Here is an 18,751-nt window from a genome sequence, read left to right on the forward strand (position 1 = left end):
TTGACATCCTATCTCTCATGTCAAATCTGACATTGATGTCAAAATTTATCTTTGATTAATTTACTCTCCAAAACTTCCGGAAATAAAAAATTTGACATTTTGGTTGAAGTCGGCATCTTGAAGATGCCAAATTCAACATGTCAAATTGTCACATAATCTTCAAAAAATATTGGCATCATCAAATTTGAAGCTAAAGTTGGAGATGCTCTAAAGTCTCAGATACAAAACTTATCATTTTCTATTAGCTTCTATAGGGCTGATTTATTCGGGCCCGACTCTGATTAATTAAGCCTCCTCCTCCTGGATGGCTGGATAGGACTCCTGAAATTAATTGGCGCCTGGAATATATTGATCAAAACAGCCTTTGAATAATTGAGATATCCAAAAAAAAAAAAAAACTCTTCAAAATAATCGGAGCTGAATTTTGTTTCTCATTTTTTGTTTAGGCCATAATGGAGGATTTGGTCAAGACTGCTAGACTCTACTACAGTAAAAGCTCACCAGACATCAAACAAGCAGCACACAATTTTTTCAATTCACTCGACAACAACAACGACGGGAAGGTGAGTCTCCATGAATTTCTATGGTTTATGCGGCAGGAAGGCCACACGAAAATGAGCAATCGCCATTTCTTCAACGAACTGGACAAAGACGGGAGTGGAAACCTAGAATTCATGGAAGTTATGGCTCTTTACTACGTAATCAAAAGTGGGAGGCCATTTTGTAGTGGGTGCGATAAGTTTATTCCGGGAATGTATTTCGCTTGCAAAAAATGCTTCGAAAATGGCCACAACTCGTTTTGCGTTTGTCCAGAGTGTTACGATGATGAACTTTTTCTTCATGAGCATGTCCAGTTCTTGGATAACTATGCTTTGTTGGAAGCCAGGAGAATGCAAGGGATTGCTACTTATTCGAACCAGCACAAGGTAATATTTGAAGCAAGGAATTAAAGGTTAATTATTCAATAGTACTGCCCCATCGAGTATCCTGTGGCAATGTTGTTCGCAAATCACGTAACGAACATTTGTAGGCGAGAAACAATTAATAACCCTTTTGTGATGAAATTAAGTAGAAGCATGGGCGGAGCCAGAATTTATGAAAATTTATGGACAATGGGATCAACAAACTGCTTGTAACCGGAGGGAGTCCCTGACACGTATGGTCGAGTTTAATATAGATAAGAAAAATGCTAGAAACACATCAATGTGTCATACCTCATAATTTTGATGGGTTCTTAAGAGAAATTTCAGATATTTTATGTGGTTAACTATGTCAAAAATCAATACTCACTCCGTCCTATTTTCATTGTCAATTATTCTGTTTGTCTCTTTTATATATTTTGTCTATATATTTTAGTGTGCATTTTGAAAAATATGCAATATGAATCTTCTTTAATAGATATCGATGAGTTTATATAATACAAAGTTTTTAAAATTATAAAAAATATTATAGATTAAAAAATATATAAATAATAAAAGAATGGGATGGAGGGGGTAAAATCTTTGGACATTTTAAGCAATTTTTCAATTTAATAGGGTCAAAGACTCAAGTGGCCCACTTTAGAGTACCTACTGCCTGTATCCTTCCGTGAAAGAATAGGAGTGATTCCAGAGGCGGCTCTGGACTCAAAAAATACACTAAAATTTGGTAGTATTTTTTTTTACATACAAAAATCATGGTGATTCACATTTTGCATGCTATCATGCTATGGTTTTTCATCTACCGGGGGTTACCACAAATATAGTAGGAGTAGTATTTCTGGACTACTCAAATAACTTTCCAGAAATTAAAACACATATCTAATGCTCCATTCAGAAAGTCGAAATTTCTTTTTTTTTTTTTCTTAATGTCTTGTTATTTTTCTAATGGTTTTCTCATTATTGGAGCCAAATAATGAATTTGTAGATCTATTAAATTTTGTATTTCATTATGTCAATGTATCTGTGTATATATAGCTTTGTTCAGGGATTTTGGCCTTTACAGTGGTTGTTTGATTGTGTTTTGTTGCAGCCAAGCTCATCTGTTACCATTACTGAACTTGATCCAACATCCACAACAAATGCTGTTGTTCGTTATGAACGACCCAAACCAGTGAGTACCCTTTTGCCAACTCGGAGTGTTTTTCCTTTTGGGCTTGTTAATTTGGCTTAGGCCCTGAACATTACATTGTACCAATGTTCTGAATAAGTACCGTACTAGTAAAAGTACCGTTTCTTTTATTGGTACAGTATGCTTCGGTACCGGAATAATCCCGGGTACTGTTTCGGATCTTGCGTTATAAGCATGAGTGTTATACTAGTAGAAACCTGACGCGTCACTGATTTTATAACAATTTATATCACCTTATTTACTAACGAATGGTGTTAAAACACTACGCCATTCTCAAAATATTATACACGACACTTTAAATGACAAGATGTCTTCAATACTATTTTTACAATAACTTTTTTTTTTTTTAAATCTAAATTCTACAATAACTTTGACAATACTCTTTTTTTTTTTTTTTTTGCACTATATAATGCGTTTAGGAGTAGAATTTCGATTATTGAAGTTGGCGCTACTTGAATGTAACGATAATGCCAACTCTATCTTGTACGGGTTAAGAGAAATTGCTTTGATAATTGAACAATAGAGAGCGAAAATCTGAAGGGTGCAATGGTCTTTGATGAATTTGATCTCAGTTTCTTTCTTGTTCTTATTGCTGCCATCAGCTATTCTGCTTAGGATGTGATTTCCTGATGATCGGGCTGGATGTGGCAGATGGTGTCTGTACATTTTAGCTTTGTTTCCTTGCTGTTTTTCCTGTGGTCTATGTATACTTTGTGCAGCTTATGTTTTTCACTTTTTCCTTTGTGTTGGCCCCTTCGTAACCTCTTTATCTCTAGGACAGGGCTGGCACACATGTGAATGTTCGAGGCTTAGGTGCATGCCGACCTAGTCGGGATGTTTGCCTTGGGCAGTTGTGATGCCATTAATTGTTGTCTTTGTTCTCGTTATATTTGTTCCTGTTTCGTTCTATTATTAACCAAAACTCATCTTCACTTTTCCAAATATATGAAAGAGAAATTGTCCAAATTGTTAGTTTAAAAGTCATGGCTCCTATTTTTCATGCATTAATGGCACATTAATACGTTCATTTGTGAAATTTCCGCTGGTGTATTTTTCAAAAAAAATCTGGTCTCAAGCTTCATATTCATTGTTGCAATTTCTTGCAGTGTTGCATGTTCGTAATGCTTATGTGATTATATTTTCAGAAATTGGGGCATTTTGCGTACAAAGCGGCTGAAATGGGGTTGAACCTGTTTAACACTGCATTGAACGCATCTTCACGGCTCAGCTGTACCATTATGTGACAAGAAGTGCCGGGTGTTAGAATGGTAAACTTGATTGGAGCATAGATGAGTTCGAAGTCATTCGAAATACTCAAATCTAAAGAATTAATGCATCATAGAACTCACGTGTATGGGACAAATTCGGATTCTTCGGTATCCAATTATTTGCATTCCGAGGAATTATTTTTATAGGAATTATTTATATTTGAGAGAAGACATCGACTCCACCGCCGAAGCCATTCACTCAGTGCCAAAGTTTATTGTCTTCAACCTCGATAATTTGAACTTTTAAGACTGTTATAATAAAATGATATGTAGTACGATTGTATGCCACGTGTCCCGAGCGTGTTAATTTGGTGTGCAAAAGAAGGATCCTATAGGGATTTAAAAATTGACTGCTACATAACGTAATATGTCGGATACGTAACAGTTTTTGCCTTCCAATACCGTTACATCCAGATGTGCTCATGGAAGGAAAATAAGCATACATGCATATGAGCTCGTTCAGATTACCTATCGGTCTCTTCATTCCTTAATGTTAGTTCTTGTCACGCTCTAAATTTTCAAAAAAAAAAAAGAAAGATAACATTTCTAAATGAAAATTCATCGCGAATATATATCATAATACCCCAAAAGCTTTTCTATAATACACTAAGAGTACGATCAAGTTTAAAAGTATACAATAATGGCACTCAGGCCCCAAATTCTTAGATAATAGTTCAAAGGGAGTAAGTTTAGAGATTGCATGTTCACAAGTCAAAAGAATATAATTGAAATTACGATTACATCTTCAAAAAGATTTTACAAAAGATGTCATGATAATTCTTTCGTGTTAGTTTTCAAAAGTATGGTCAAATGCGCATGCTCAGTAGAGAAATCTATGCTCAAGCTATGTATAAATGGGATGATAGAAACACCGGAAAGAACATAAGCAATGACAAATTTCCCACAAGGACAAGAGCAAGAATATAAGATCTTGAAACCAACACTGTTCATATACAAATAGCTTAACAATCTCTAACGTTCTTCAATTTCATTATGTCGTGTGTTTCGATCTCATTTCCGGACATTAAGGATCCCGTGCATCCGTATTCATTTCGGCATCAAACTTTAAAGTGAATCCATGCCTTTCTAGTGCACTTCTGAGCATTAGGTACCCTGTGCGTCCCATTTCCAGCATCACACCGTAAGGTGGATCCGTGGCTTTCTTTATATCGTTCTCAATCATGCTATCCGTTTCACATTTCCTAATAACATCATGCTCCACATACAACTAGTTCATAACATTCATCATAACATGCCACAATGTCCACATAAACGTTTACATGCAAAGACGATGGACGGACACCACACACACACATTGAATTCGACACGTTTCTTTATTACAATGAGGGCCAAAGGAGATGGAAATGATCAATGAGTCCTTTAAGTACGAGCAATCAAGTATAAAGGTGGTTTGAAGACGTATGAAAGTGTTAGAAGTAATTGGGAATCAAAACAATCGAAGTGGGAACAACGTGGGCAAAACTGTCCCATAAGCTCCTGGTATCGATACAACAAAAAAGTTGTATTGACACAGCAATCAAATCAAAACTTTTGATGCTACTGGATTCAGGATAAGGAAATGGTATCGATACAACGAAAAAGCTTGTATCGATGCGGTGACATTACGAGCAGCGATTTTTTCAGATTTTCAAGGATCAACCCAACAACAAAACACAACAATCTAGGGCACAAACAAGGCACAAAATCATCACAGAAACACATAGATAAGGCAAGAAATCTCTACCTCAACTTAGAGAACAAAACCGAACGAGATTGATCAAGCCCTAGCTTTTGAATTCGAAATCCTCCAAGAATACTCCTCTCCGAGCTCTATCCAATGAACCATAAGCTTGAAATCACATCTAGAGAGTGGAATGGAGGTTGATTGCCATGAGTTTTGAGCTTTAAGGGTGGGTTTTGGTATATGAGAGAGTGAGAGAGATAGAGGTGCCGAGAGAGAGGGAGAGGCGTCGGGAGAGAGAGAGAGATAGGAGATGGGAGATTTATCTCCTACAACACACATACACACCCTGTAACGCCCCAAGCAGACCGCTGGCCCAGTACCTTGATTTTGATCCACAGGCCATACCACATGGCCCAAAAGCTTAAGCACAAAGTACTAGTAGTAGCCTACAAGGTTTGTTATATGCCCAAGATCATCCATGTAGACTTCCAATGTGGGATGGGGTGTTACAATGGCCACACCACATGACCCAAAAACTTAAGCACAAGGTACTAGTAGTAGCCCACAAGGTTTGTTATATGCCCAAGATCATCCATGTAGACTTCCGATGTGGGACGGGGTGTTACACACCCCTTATATACTAGCTTATATGTCAATTGCACAAATACTCCTTCAAATAACAATCCTAACACATTAACCCCAAATCAATTAATTCAATAAATCTCTCATTTATTTCATATTCCAACATTAATGAAACCTTTAAACAAATTTTGAAAATACGGGTCTCTACATCCTACCTTCCTTAAAGAAATTTCTTCCTTGAAATTTGATAGTCATAATCAATCAAAATATGCATCACATAAACATGTCCAAGTCACAACAACAATAATTATGCAATAACGATAATGACTTAAAAGTTTAAACTTAGACACTCACATTGGTTTCTACGCCGGAAACAAGTGCAAATATTTCTCTCTAACCTCGTCTTCTCGGTCCCAAGTCGACTCTAGCTTACCTTAGTTACTCCACAAGACACGCATTAATGGTATTGTCTTACCCCTCAACGCTTGATTGCGCGAATCTAGGATACGTATCGGTTCTTCCCCATAAGATGCGTCAGCTTCCAACTCTAGTTCGGGCCCCTCTAAGACATGAGATGGATTCGGTTCGTATTTCCTCAACATCGACACGTGGAACACATCATGCACTCCCGAAAGTTTTGGTGGCAAAGCCAAGCGATACGCGACTTTCCTAATCTTCTCGATGATGTCAAACGGCCCAATATAATGCGGTAAAAGCTTCCCCTTTTTTCCAAAATAAGATAAGCCCCGACACGGTGATACCTTAAGAAAAATGTGAACCCCTTCTTCAAACGATAACGATCGGCGACGATGATCGGCATAATTTTTTTGCCTACTTTGCGCGGTCAACAATCTTCGGCGAATCACTTTAACTTGTTCGATTGTTCTCTCTTGAGCTTGATAAGTGCCAAAATATACATATTTTGGCCCTTCAATCTACATTTATTAGTCCTTTATTTTTGTTAACTGTTTTTTTATTATGTGTTTTTATGTTTATAGGTTGCTCGAGTCCGTTATCTAAGACTTTGGCTAAAAAGAAGATTTTAAAGAAGTTTGGGATTCAAATGCGAAGTGATTCAAAACTGAATGGTTCATATGTTATTTTATGAAATCCAAAGGACCTTTGTGTGATTTAAATCCTCAATCCCTTTATAAGCAATTGACCTACTGCTTCAGTAGGTAGCAGCCCGTGGAGAAAAAAAGGAAAAAAAGCGGTCTTCTGGCAGAAAAGAAAAGCTGCGCATGAAGCAGTGGCGGTACGACAGCAGTTTCGGTTTTTACTTGACAGCTTTAGATTTCTGTTCTTCTTTTCAGAGCTCTTTTTTTACCTTAAGTCTTGAAGCTTTATTCAAATTACTCGCACTTTGGTAATTAATTTTAATTTTCGTTCTTCATTAAAGTTATTCGATTGTTTTTGTTTGGTTTGGATCTCCTGTTTATTTTTCATTTCGAGTAATTGAAGCATGTCTCAAATTAGGGTTTCTTTTGTTTCTTTTTTTAATAATGAGTGAGTAGACATATGGGTAGGGTTGCGGGGTGATTAGCACACCATAGCCAGTTCGGACACTGCTTCTATTTTCAAACAATGTAAAAATGATTTAACATAGGAGAAATACTTCCCGCGGACGAACTCGGGCATTGTCGGAGCCTATGTGAACGGGAGAATGGGGGTCCAAAACTCATTCTCCGTTGCGCATGGATAAACGGCGACCATAGGGTTTCGCATCTTGCGGGGTATCTTTTCTAATCTTAAATTGAACATTTTTAAGAACATCGAATGGAGCAGGTTATTCTGGACTGGTTGCGAGTGCTATGAACCCTACAACCGTACCTTTCTTTTAATTATTTGAAAAGTACAATCAATTTTTAGATTTTTGTAATCTCAATCAAATCAACAAGGGGTGGCTACCTGAGAGCCTATTTAAATTATAACAACCCGAATTTTTAGTCAGCACACATTACCGTCTTTGTGGATTCGACTCCGGACTTACCGGATATTATGCTGCATCGGTCTCCGCCCTACGCTTGGGGCAACCCATTATTTTAGGTCTAGGAAATTGGTCAAGCATTTTTGGCGCCGTTGCCGGGGACGGAGAAAAAGGGTTTCGAACGAAACAGGAAAAACAAGAAAAAAAGCTGCTGCTTCTGACTGCCGTGGAACATAATTAAGGGAGGCGATCGGTTTCGGCACTGGGGCTCCCATCTTTTGGTTCGCATTTTGTTCATTTTTCTTCTGCGTATTTTTCCTTTTCAAGTTTTGTTTAGATCTTCGCACTCCGGTAATTCGTATTGATTTCTGTTTTTTTTATTAAAGTTGTTCGTTGATCCTTATTTAAATTATAACAACCCGAATTTTTAGTCAGCACACATTACCGTCTTTGTGGATTCGACTCCGGACTTACCGGATATTATGCTGCATCGGTCTCCGCCCTACGCTTGGGGCAACCCATTATTTTAGGTCTAGAAATCGGTCAAGCATTTTTGGCGCCGTTGCCGGGGACGGTAGCGTGTGTTAAGAATTCGGGTAGTTATTTTTTTTTATTTTTTTTTTTAATTTTTTTTTATTTTTTATCGTTGAAAAGCAAAAAAAAAAAAAAAAAATGGCCCATTTTGCGGGGAGGTATGGAGGTTATGCAAAACAATTTGATTGTTCAGTGTCGCTTCCTATATTTTATGGTTTTGCATCAGAAAATCATTTTTCGCATGTTCATAAACTTGAGGAAGCTTTTGCTAGTGATGAAGTGGCTCTTTTACATGTATTCCCAGCATCTTTGCGTGATAGTGCTCTAGATTGGTTTAATTGTTTGAGTCCAAGATTGACATGGGGTGAGATTGTAATACAATTTTTCAATCATTTCAATCCCTCATATGAGACTCACATGCTTTTACAAGAACTATCAGATTTCTCTCAACATGATGATGAGTCTTTGTCACAGTGTTGGGAGCGATTTAAATTTGTTGTATTCTCTTGGACGTTTAATTGTGAGCTTGGCAGTCTTCTGGTTATCTTTTGCCGTGGTTTAAACTTTAAGTCATGCGAGGTGGATTTTAGGTCCACTGACGAATTTCTGGATAAAACCCCTGAAGACGCTTGGGATTTCTTAGATGAATTAACCCAAAAGCTCCAATTTAGTGAGTTGACCAAAAGTTCTGAGGATACCAATTTTGATGCCAGAGAAAGAGAGGAAATAGAGTCACTTCCTGAGGATATTAATTCTGATGCGGGGGAAAAAGAAGAAATAGAGTCACTTCCTAAGAATTCTGATGCGAGAGAAAAAGAGAAAATAGAGCTGCTTGTCATTAGTGAAGGCTATATGCCTTTTGAGGAGTCATTGCCTATAGTTGCACTAGATTATATGCCTTTTGAGGAGACATTGTCAATAGTTGCACGGAATAATCCAGTACTCTCAGCTCTAGATTGTGCCATCCCTGTTTCTGAATCTCCACTTTTGCAAGAGTTTTTAAATGTGGAGCTGATTGATTTTCTTGGTGTTGATGAATTTAATTTAGTTTATCATCCATATCTTGTGGATTTTGTCAACAATTTGAAAATTAATCTAATTTGGGCTATACATTTGTTGGAATTTAAATGTCTAAAACGAATTCGGCAAATGTGCTACTCGAAGTATCTTATCTTATGGCATGGTCGGGTTCAATACTTGATAAAAGGTGTAGAATGGAGCGTTATGTTCATTGTCTTAGCTTTCATTGGCATGATAAATGTTCGGTACCCACGTTTGGCTGCTTATACTTTTTTTTTTTTTTTTTTGGTCTGGTATAGCCACCCGTTTCTCGCTTGAGAAATGGGAAGAAAAGTAGTACTCGTGTCTTTCGCGTGAAGAAAGTGGATGTTTTTTTGTATTTTATTTTTCTTTCTTACCTTGTTTATTTCTTTTAGTTATTTTTCTTGCTGTTTTGGAGGCTAACATTTTGCAGGTTGTTCGATTCAAGTTGGGGGGTATCCCTCACTCTCTAATTTACTCTGCTTAGCCCTCCTTTCCGAGGTGATATCTCTCCTCTCTTTTTTGTTTATGTCCGATCTTTATTTATTTTTATTTTTTTTATGCTTTCAATGCGGACATTGAATAGTTCAAGTTGGGGGGAGGAATCACTTTGTTCTTTATCTTGTTAATAAAAAAAAATTTAAAAATTAAAAATACTTGTTGGATCTTTTCTACTTGAGACTTGAAGATTGCAATGTTTACTTGTTGGTTGCTAGTGTTGAGAATTGTTGGGCATTACTTGAATATGATATTGCATGTTAGTTCTTTTTGCTAACTTGGCGATAGAAATTTATTCTGGCATACATTCTTAGCATCTTTGCATTGCACGTTTGTTGGACCTTGACTGTTTGTGAGTTGTGACTTGAGTGCTTTCAATGGCTAGATTAGTGGAGACTTACGCCCATGTGAGCTTTAGTGCCTTATCTTTCTTTGGAGTGGTGTCACATAAACTCTTCGTTTGTCGTAAAAAAAAAAAAGAAAGAGAAAGAAGCTTAATCGTTATCGATCTCATTATCTTTGTCGTCAAGTATTGGGACTTAATGCATGCCTATTATATCTTCTTTTGGGAATGGAAAGTTATATGGTTGTATTGCCCCTAAGAGATGATAATAGGCCATCTTTGCTGATTGAGCCGGTTCGTTTCTTTTTCTTAAATACTTATCTTTGCGAGCCACATTGAGCCTCTTGCATGAGCCTTTTTCTTGTTAAGCTTTACCAACCAAATTGTGTCTTGAGAATGGCGAGCTAATCATGTGAAGATTAATTTTTGAAGAGAATGGAGGAAGTGTATTTGAGAGAGTTGTGCTTGAAATGTGGTGTATTCTTTCCCATAGCTAAAAATAAAAAAAATTGAGAAAATAGAAATAAAGAAAAAAAAATAGAACTTGAATGAAAAAAGGGAAGACACCCTTGCATTTGTTTGAAAAAAGAAACGTGTGAATTTCACTGGGGAATTGTGTGAAGGGTGAAAAATAAGAGAGATGTGGCGGAGTTGAAAAGAATGATAAGAGGGTACACATTGTTACACTTGCCCTATGTTGTTATAGCCGATTCTCGGACACTTCTTTATGATTTATCCTAACCTTTGAAGCACTTTTCCTTACCCAATGATATGACCGAATAAAAGTCCTATTTGATCTTTGGGGCAATGGGTTATGGATCGATGGATAGATAGTCTTTAATGCTTGACATTCCTTTCATGAAGATCATGTGTCTACCTTAAAAAGCTTTCTATTCGTGTCTAAGTGTGCTGGGTACTTTGATTCTTTATTGCAAAACTTTCGCCCGCACACATTGAGAGTTTATTAAATGCACCTTGTTTCGAGTGTTTTCTTTTGTTGAGTGCATGACACGGTGAGAATTGAAGTCGAGACTCGGTCCGGAGAGAGTACTTGGTTGTGGTTCACTTGTGGTTAAGGTCTTTGCTCACACACGCTAAGGTTTGGTGTCATGAATTATTTCTATGTTTTGATAGCCTCTAGAACTATTTTCGCATATGCTATATTCTTGGCATTGGCGTATCAAAGAGTTGCATTGCAGTTCCTTTTTGAGTTCCAAGTAAAAGGATCCACGGTGTTTTGTGGATGATCACTGCTGAAAATCCTCACGAGACTTCACTCGTCCTACCGGGGCCACCCGGGGGTTTAAAAGATCTATCCCTTAGTCAGTTGTTTTATTTATTTATTTATTTTCTTTGCTCGAGGACTAGCAAAGTGTAAGTTGGGGGGTGTGATAAGTGCCAAAATATACATATTTTGGCCCTTCAATCTACATTTATTAGTCCTTTATTTTTGTTAACTGTTTTTTTATTATGTGTTTTTATGTTTATAGGTTGCTCGAGTCCGTTATCTAAGACTTTGGCTAAAAAGAAGATTTTAAAGAAGTTTGGGATTCAAATGCGAAGTGATTCAAAACTGAATGGTTCATATGTTATTTTATGAAATCCAAAGGACCTTTGTGTGATTTAAATCCTCAATCCCTTTATAAGCAATTGACCTACTGCTTCAGTAGGTAGCAGCCCGTGGAGAAAAAAAGGAAAAAAAGCGGTCTTCTGGCAGAAAAGAAAAGCTGCGCATGAAGCAGTGGCGGTACGACAGCAGTTTCGGTTTTTACTTGACAGCTTTAGATTTCTGTTCTTCTTTTCAGAGCTCTTTTTTTACCTTAAGTCTTGAAGCTTTATTCAAATTACTCGCACTTTGGTAATTAATTTTAATTTTCGTTCTTCATTAAAGTTATTCGATTGTTTTTGTTTGGTTTGGATCTCCTGTTTATTTTTCATTTCGAGTAATTGAAGCATGTCTCAAATTAGGGTTTCTTTTGTTTCTTTTTTTAATAATGAGTGAGTAGACATATGGGTAGGGTTGCGGGGTGATTAGCACACCATAGCCAGTTCGGACACTGCTTCTATTTTCAAACAATGTAAAAATGATTTAACATAGGAGAAATACTTCCCGCGGACGAACTCGGGCATTGTCGGAGCCTATGTGAACGGGAGAATGGGGGTCCAAAACTCATTCTCCGTTGCGCATGGATAAACGGCGACCATAGGGTTTCGCATCTTGCGGGGTATCTTTTCTAATCTTAAATTGAACATTTTTAAGAACATCGAATGGAGCAGGTTATTCTGGACTGGTTGCGAGTGCTATGAACCCTACAACCGTACCTTTCTTTTAATTATTTGAAAAGTACAATCAATTTTTAGATTTTTGTAATCTCAATCAAATCAACAAGGGGTGGCTACCTGAGAGCCTATTTAAATTATAACAACCCGAATTTTTAGTCAGCACACATTACCGTCTTTGTGGATTCGACTCCGGACTTACCGGATATTATGCTGCATCGGTCTCCGCCCTACGCTTGGGGCAACCCATTATTTTAGGTCTAGGAAATTGGTCAAGCATTTTTGGCGCCGTTGCCGGGGACGGAGAAAAAGGGTTTCGAACGAAACAGGAAAAACAAGAAAAAAAGCTGCTGCTTCTGACTGCCGTGGAACATAATTAAGGGAGGCGATCGGTTTCGGCACTGGGGCTCCCATCTTTTGGTTCGCATTTTGTTCATTTTTCTTCTGCGTATTTTTCCTTTTCAAGTTTTGTTTAGATCTTCGCACTCCGGTAATTCGTATTGATTTCTGTTTTTTTTATTAAAGTTGTTCGTTGATCCTTATTTAACTTAGATCTTTTATTTATTTTTTTACTTCCAGTGAAAAGCTTGATGCAAGTTAAGGTTTATTTTACTTTTTGTTTAATAATGTGTGAGTAGTCTTATAGGTAGGGTCGCGGGGTGATTAGCACACCGTGGCTGATTCGGGCACTGCTCCTTTTATCAAACTATTAAATTAAACGATTTTCGATTGAAAAATACTTCCTGCGGACGAATCCGGGCATCGTCGGAGCCCATGTGAACGGGGGTATGGGGGTCCAAAACCCATTCTTCGCTGCGCATGGGTATACGGCGACCATAGGGTCTCGCATCTTGCGGGGTATCTTTTTCAATCTAAAATTAAACGTTTTTAAGAACTCCAAACAGAGCAGGTTAACCCGGATTAGTTACAAGTGCTATGAACCCTACGATTTTACCTCCTTTTAATTTTCTTAAAAAGCACATTCAATTTTCTTGTTTTAGTTAATCTCTCAATCAAATCGAAAAAGGGTGGCTACCTAAGAGCCCATTAAACTAGTTAAGCCCCGACACGGTGATACCTTAAGAAAAATGTGAACCCCTTCTTCAAACGATAACGATCGGCGACGATGATCGGCATAATTTTTTTGCCTACTTTGCGCGGTCAACAATCTTCGGCGAATCACTTTAACTTGTTCGATTGTTCTCTCTTGAGCTTCCAAAAGGCGTTGGCGAATTGCTTTTATACGCTCGGATGTCTACTTAATCATATATGGCCTTACTAACGTAGTCTATCCTAATTCAGTCCAACACATGGTTGATCTACACGATCTCCCATACAAAGCTTCATACGATGCCATCTCGATACTCGATTGATAACTATTATTATTCGCGAATTCAACTAACGGCAAGTGATCGTCCCAACTACCCCGAAAATCCATGATGCAAGCCCGAAGCATGTCTTCCAAAACTTGAATCGTTCGCTCGGATTTTCCATCCGTTTGAGAATGATACGCAGTGCTAAACAAAATATTGGTGCCAAGAGCCACCTGTAAACTCTGCCAAAAGCACGCGGTAAACCTCAGATCTCGTTCGGATACAATAGAAATGGGGATTCCATGAAGACGGATAATCTCTTGAATGTACAAACGACTAAGTGTGTCAATCGAATCGGTAACTTGAATAGGTAAGAAATGAGCGGTTTAGTTAAATGGTCCACCATCACCCATGTAGCATCATGCCCTCTCGACGACCTAGATAAACCCGTAACGAAATCAATTGTCACGCTTTCTCATTTCCACTCGGCCACTGGTAACGATTGTTACTCTCCCAAGGGTCGTTAATGTTTGACTTTCATATGTTGGCACATGAGACACTTAATTAGACAAAAAAATAACGACGTCCCTCTTCATTTCGAACCACTAAAATTACTTATGCAAATCGTGATACATTTTTGTTCCTCTCAGATGAACGGCTAACGGAGAATGCTGGAACTCTCGCAAGATTTCCTCCCGACACGAAACGGGTACGAACAACTTCCCTTGATAATGTAAGCTGCGTTCGGCGTGAATCATCCACCCTTTTTCAGCATTTCCACTAAGAAACTTGGCACGAAGCCCTTCTGCTTCTTCATCGTGTTGTTGCGCTTCAATAACTTGGCTCAATAGAGTAAATTGAATGGTCAAATTATACAAGGTAACTCCATCCTGAACTTCCTCAAGGTGCATGGCATAGAAATACAAATCGTTCATCATTTTCCACTTGTGAATTCCTAGACTCGCAAGGTTTGTCGATTTTCTACTTAACGCGTCGGCTACCACATTCACCGTCTCTGGATAATATTGCAAATTGAAGTCATAGTCCTCTAAGTGTTCCATCCAAAGTCCTTGTCGCAAGTTAAGTTCTTTTCGGGAGAAAAGGTATTTAAGACTCTTATGATCGAAAAAGACCTCGAATCTCTTACTGTACAGGTAATGATGCCAACTCTTCAATGCAAAGACGACGGCCACAAGTTCTAAGTTGTGAGTAGGATAATTCCACTCGGGAGTTTTCAATTGCCGCAACCCATATGCTACCACTCGCCCCAATTGCATCAAAATGCACCCAAGCCCTTCTTTCGAAGCATCACAATAAACGGAGTAGCCAACTCCACGTTCGGGCACAACCGAAACTGCCGCGGTAGTTAATCACTTCTTCAATTCTTTGAACGCCAACTCGCATGCATCACTCCAAATAAAATGTGTCCTTTTCCGTGTCAACCTAGTCATAGGTGCCGCTAGACGTGAAAAGTCTTAGATGAAACGGCAATAGTATCCGGCTAAACCTAAGAAGCTACGAAGTTTGAACACAATCTTTGGCCGTTGCCAATTCATAACGGATTCCACCTTCCCCGAATCAACGAACACTCCACCCTTCGAAACCACATGACCTAAGAATTTGAACTTGGACAACCAAAACTCGCACTTACTAAGTTTAGTGTACAAGTGATGCTCTCTCAAGAGTTCAAGATTGATAGTGAGATAAGATTGGTGTTCCTCCTCCGAAGGTGAATAGATAAGAATGTCATCTACGAATACAACCACAAAGCGGTTGAGATAAGCACAAAAGATACGGTTCATCTGGTCCATGAATGTTGTCGGAGCATTTGTCAACCCAAAAGGCATAACGGAGCGAACTCATAATGGCCATAACAAGTACGAAAAGTGATTTTTGGAATATCCACTCTTCAGACTCTTAATTGGTAATAACCGGACCTCAAATCAATCTTAGAGAAACAAGTCGTACTCTAGGGTTGGTCAAACAAGTCGTCGATTCTAGGCATAGGATACTTATTCTTAACGGTGACACGGAAAAGCTTACGATAATCGATACATAAACGGAGTGAACCATCTTTCTTCTGCGCAAAAAGTGTCGGTGTCCCCACGGAGATGTGCTCGGACGGATAAACCCCAAATTTTCCAACTCTTGCATTTGAACCTTTAATTCCCCAAGTTCGGCGGAGGCGAAATGATAAGGAGGTGCAGAGATTAACGCTGTACCAGAAAGTAACTCGATAGTGAATTCAACTTCTCTCTCGGGAGGTAGACCGTGTAACTCCTTCAGAAATACATCCGGAAAATTGTAAACAACAAAGGGCAATTCCCTACGCACGGACATATCCTCATCTAAAGTCAAACTCGCCAACAAAGAATAAAAGAACTCCCACTCTCGAGACCCACACAAATGCGGCTCTGACAGTTCCCGACGTTCCTCGAAGAACTTAAAGCAAGCACCATCAGGTGGACAAATACGAACTCGACGTTTGAAACAATCAATGGTGGCATGGAACATAAATAACCAATCCATTTCCACAATCAGATCAAAGCCTGACATTCCCAATACAATGAAATCAAAGGTGAATCGGCGATCATGAATAAGAAGTTCACAGTCTCAACAAATATGATCCAAAGGTGTCCTACCCCCTAAGGGTGTTTCAACAAACAACGGTCGATTCAGACTTTCAGTTTCCAATTCCACAGCACACACGAACGATGCAACAATAAATGAATGAAATGCTCTAAAATCAAATAGTACTTTAGCAAATGAATTGAACAAAAGAAATGTACCCCTCACAACCAAATCCTCTGGAGCTTGTGAAGTAACATGGTGCAGGGAGGCATGTTGAAATAGAAGAACGTGCAACAAGGCCAATCACGAATAAGTTTGAACTAGAAATACTCTCTCTACGAACAAACGATTTTGAGAAACTTCTCAAATTTTTATAAGTCATAAAACAACTAATTTGCCCTAAGGCTTACAACCTTATTTATACTAATAGAATTCCTAAACCTAGCTTTCTTAAAATCTAGAAAGGAAAACAAACATAAGGAAATAAAATCAATCCTAATTTTCCTTAACCAAGAAACCTATTCAAAATAGGAATACTAGATCAAATCAAACTAGGAAAACTAAATACTTATAAATTATCTTGACTAAAATAAAATATTCCTACTAAAATGCTAAACTCAAAATAATAAATTAAGATTCTTATATTTCTAGAATAATTAAAATATCAGCCTGCATCATCCTCTCCCTCTTGAGAAAACTCGTCTTCGAGTTTCAATTGTTTCAAATAGTTTAAAACGCCTGCATTTGTCTGCATCAGTCTTATACTTCAAATTTATTTTTCCAATACGAAATTGTAAACAACCCTTTAAAAATAATAGATGAATTTACGTCAGAAAATTAAATCCATCACTAGGCTTCAGAATGGATAGTGACGGACTTTTGCTCGAGTAGTCTTCATAAGGTTCCCAGAAAGGATCTTGATTTCTGATGTTGCCATAAAGGATGCTCTTTATATGTTCTTGTGCACCTATAGTGATAATGGGGCTTTTCACATAGGATAATTTGGCTTCATTATCAACTGGATACACCAAATTTCGACCAATCAAATCCAATGGATCTTCATCATTTACTAATCCCACATCAGATGTAAGAAGAGTATAATGTTGCACCCAAACTAAACTCTCTACTGAAGGATCTTTCTTTATCACCCAATTAGAATTTTGGATGCACACTTCCTTCTCACTGCTTGTTGGAAAAAAAGGAAGGACTGCTGTGAGCCGTTGGATCTCTTCAATAATGTGTTGTCAGCTCCTTATTAAAACGGAAATGATACTCACACAACCGTTGTGTGTGTTGTGTAACCAATTCTGACCGTTCAGATGTGTTTGGACATTTTAGATTTTAAAAAAACTTTTCCAATGAAAAGTTTAACTCTTCCAAGGAAAAGTTTGAAGGAATCTTGACCATTTATTACAACAATGAACGGATGAAGATTGGTTGTGCTTGATATTTTGCACAACCGTTGTGCATGTAGCATCTTTGTAATTAAAACCCTCACACGATCCTCATAGACAAATCCTCACAAAATTAAGATCCGGATCCTCTTACATGAGGCATTGATTCATAATCGTATTGAAAGAGCTTACGAACCCACCTCCGCTTATAAGGCCCCGATGTGAAACATTTTGTCTTGGTTTGGCAACACAATTCACACCCCCGATGAGTTTTGGCCAAGTCACTGTTGGGAGTATTATTTATGGATCGGTTTCGAGATGTCCATATATTATTCCCTGGAGGAGACCCAAATAATACCCCCTCCCAACCTCCATTACAGCTACAAAATAACCTTGTTCTCTCATTTTATCCCTCTTCCAAACAAAATATTATTTTATCCCTTTTTTTTTTATAACCTCATTCAAACCTACTAATTTTTTATCTACCCTCCATAAAAATCACATTAATATATGAGCTCATCCTTCATAAATAATACTCATACTATTTCGTCATCCCTTCATAAATAATATCGAGTAGATCTAAAACTCATCCCGCATCCAATAATCCCTTCATAAATAATATCGAGTAGATCTAAAACTCATCCCGCATCCAATAATCGGACCCCTAGCGTAATGGCGGAGGAGCCTGTCATGGCCATGTGACTATGCGGGGCGCTGAAAAGTCTCCCTATCCTCTTCCTCGGAAAAACTATTCGGTGCTCCCGATGCAATTTCTTGAACAATCACTACGTTAAATTAAACCAGCTGTATGGAATCAATTTCTTGAACAATCAGTACAAAATTAACTGCAGGTGTTAGCCTGGTGATCAAACTCTGTGACTTTAGAAATTTGCTCATACTAACCTGTTTTGATCAATCTATTACGTGTGCCGATTAATATCCGGAGTCCTATCCAGCAATCCAGTAGGAGGAGGCTTAATAAGTCAAAGCTGGGTCCAAATAAATTGGCCCTATAGGAGCTGACAGAACATGAGGTTTTGAATCTAAGACTCTAGACCATGGATAAGAAATATGACATGGCATGCCGAATGGAAGCATTGGCATGAGAAGCAAGTTCAATCAAAATGTCAAATGTTTATGTATTATTTGGCATTCCATCTCTCGTGTCAAATTTGACATTGATGTCAAAATTTATCTTTGATTACTT

General features: G+C 38.1%; 1 protein-coding gene across 1 annotated transcript; it reads left to right on the plus strand.

Moving 5' to 3' along the window:
- Positions 1-452: 452 nt before the first annotated feature.
- Positions 453-3,353, plus strand: LOC131316994 (uncharacterized). Its single transcript, XM_058346577.1, has 3 exons — positions 453-926; positions 2,011-2,091; positions 3,255-3,353. Exons 1-3 carry the CDS (start codon positions 453-455, stop codon positions 3,351-3,353), a joined length of 654 nt encoding a protein of 217 aa, XP_058202560.1.
- The last annotated feature ends 15,398 nt before the right edge of the window (positions 3,354-18,751 follow it).

This window comes from Rhododendron vialii, chromosome 2a (genome assembly GCF_030253575.1).
Source record: "Rhododendron vialii isolate Sample 1 chromosome 2a, ASM3025357v1".
NCBI lineage: Eukaryota > Viridiplantae > Streptophyta > Magnoliopsida > Ericales > Ericaceae > Rhododendron > Rhododendron vialii.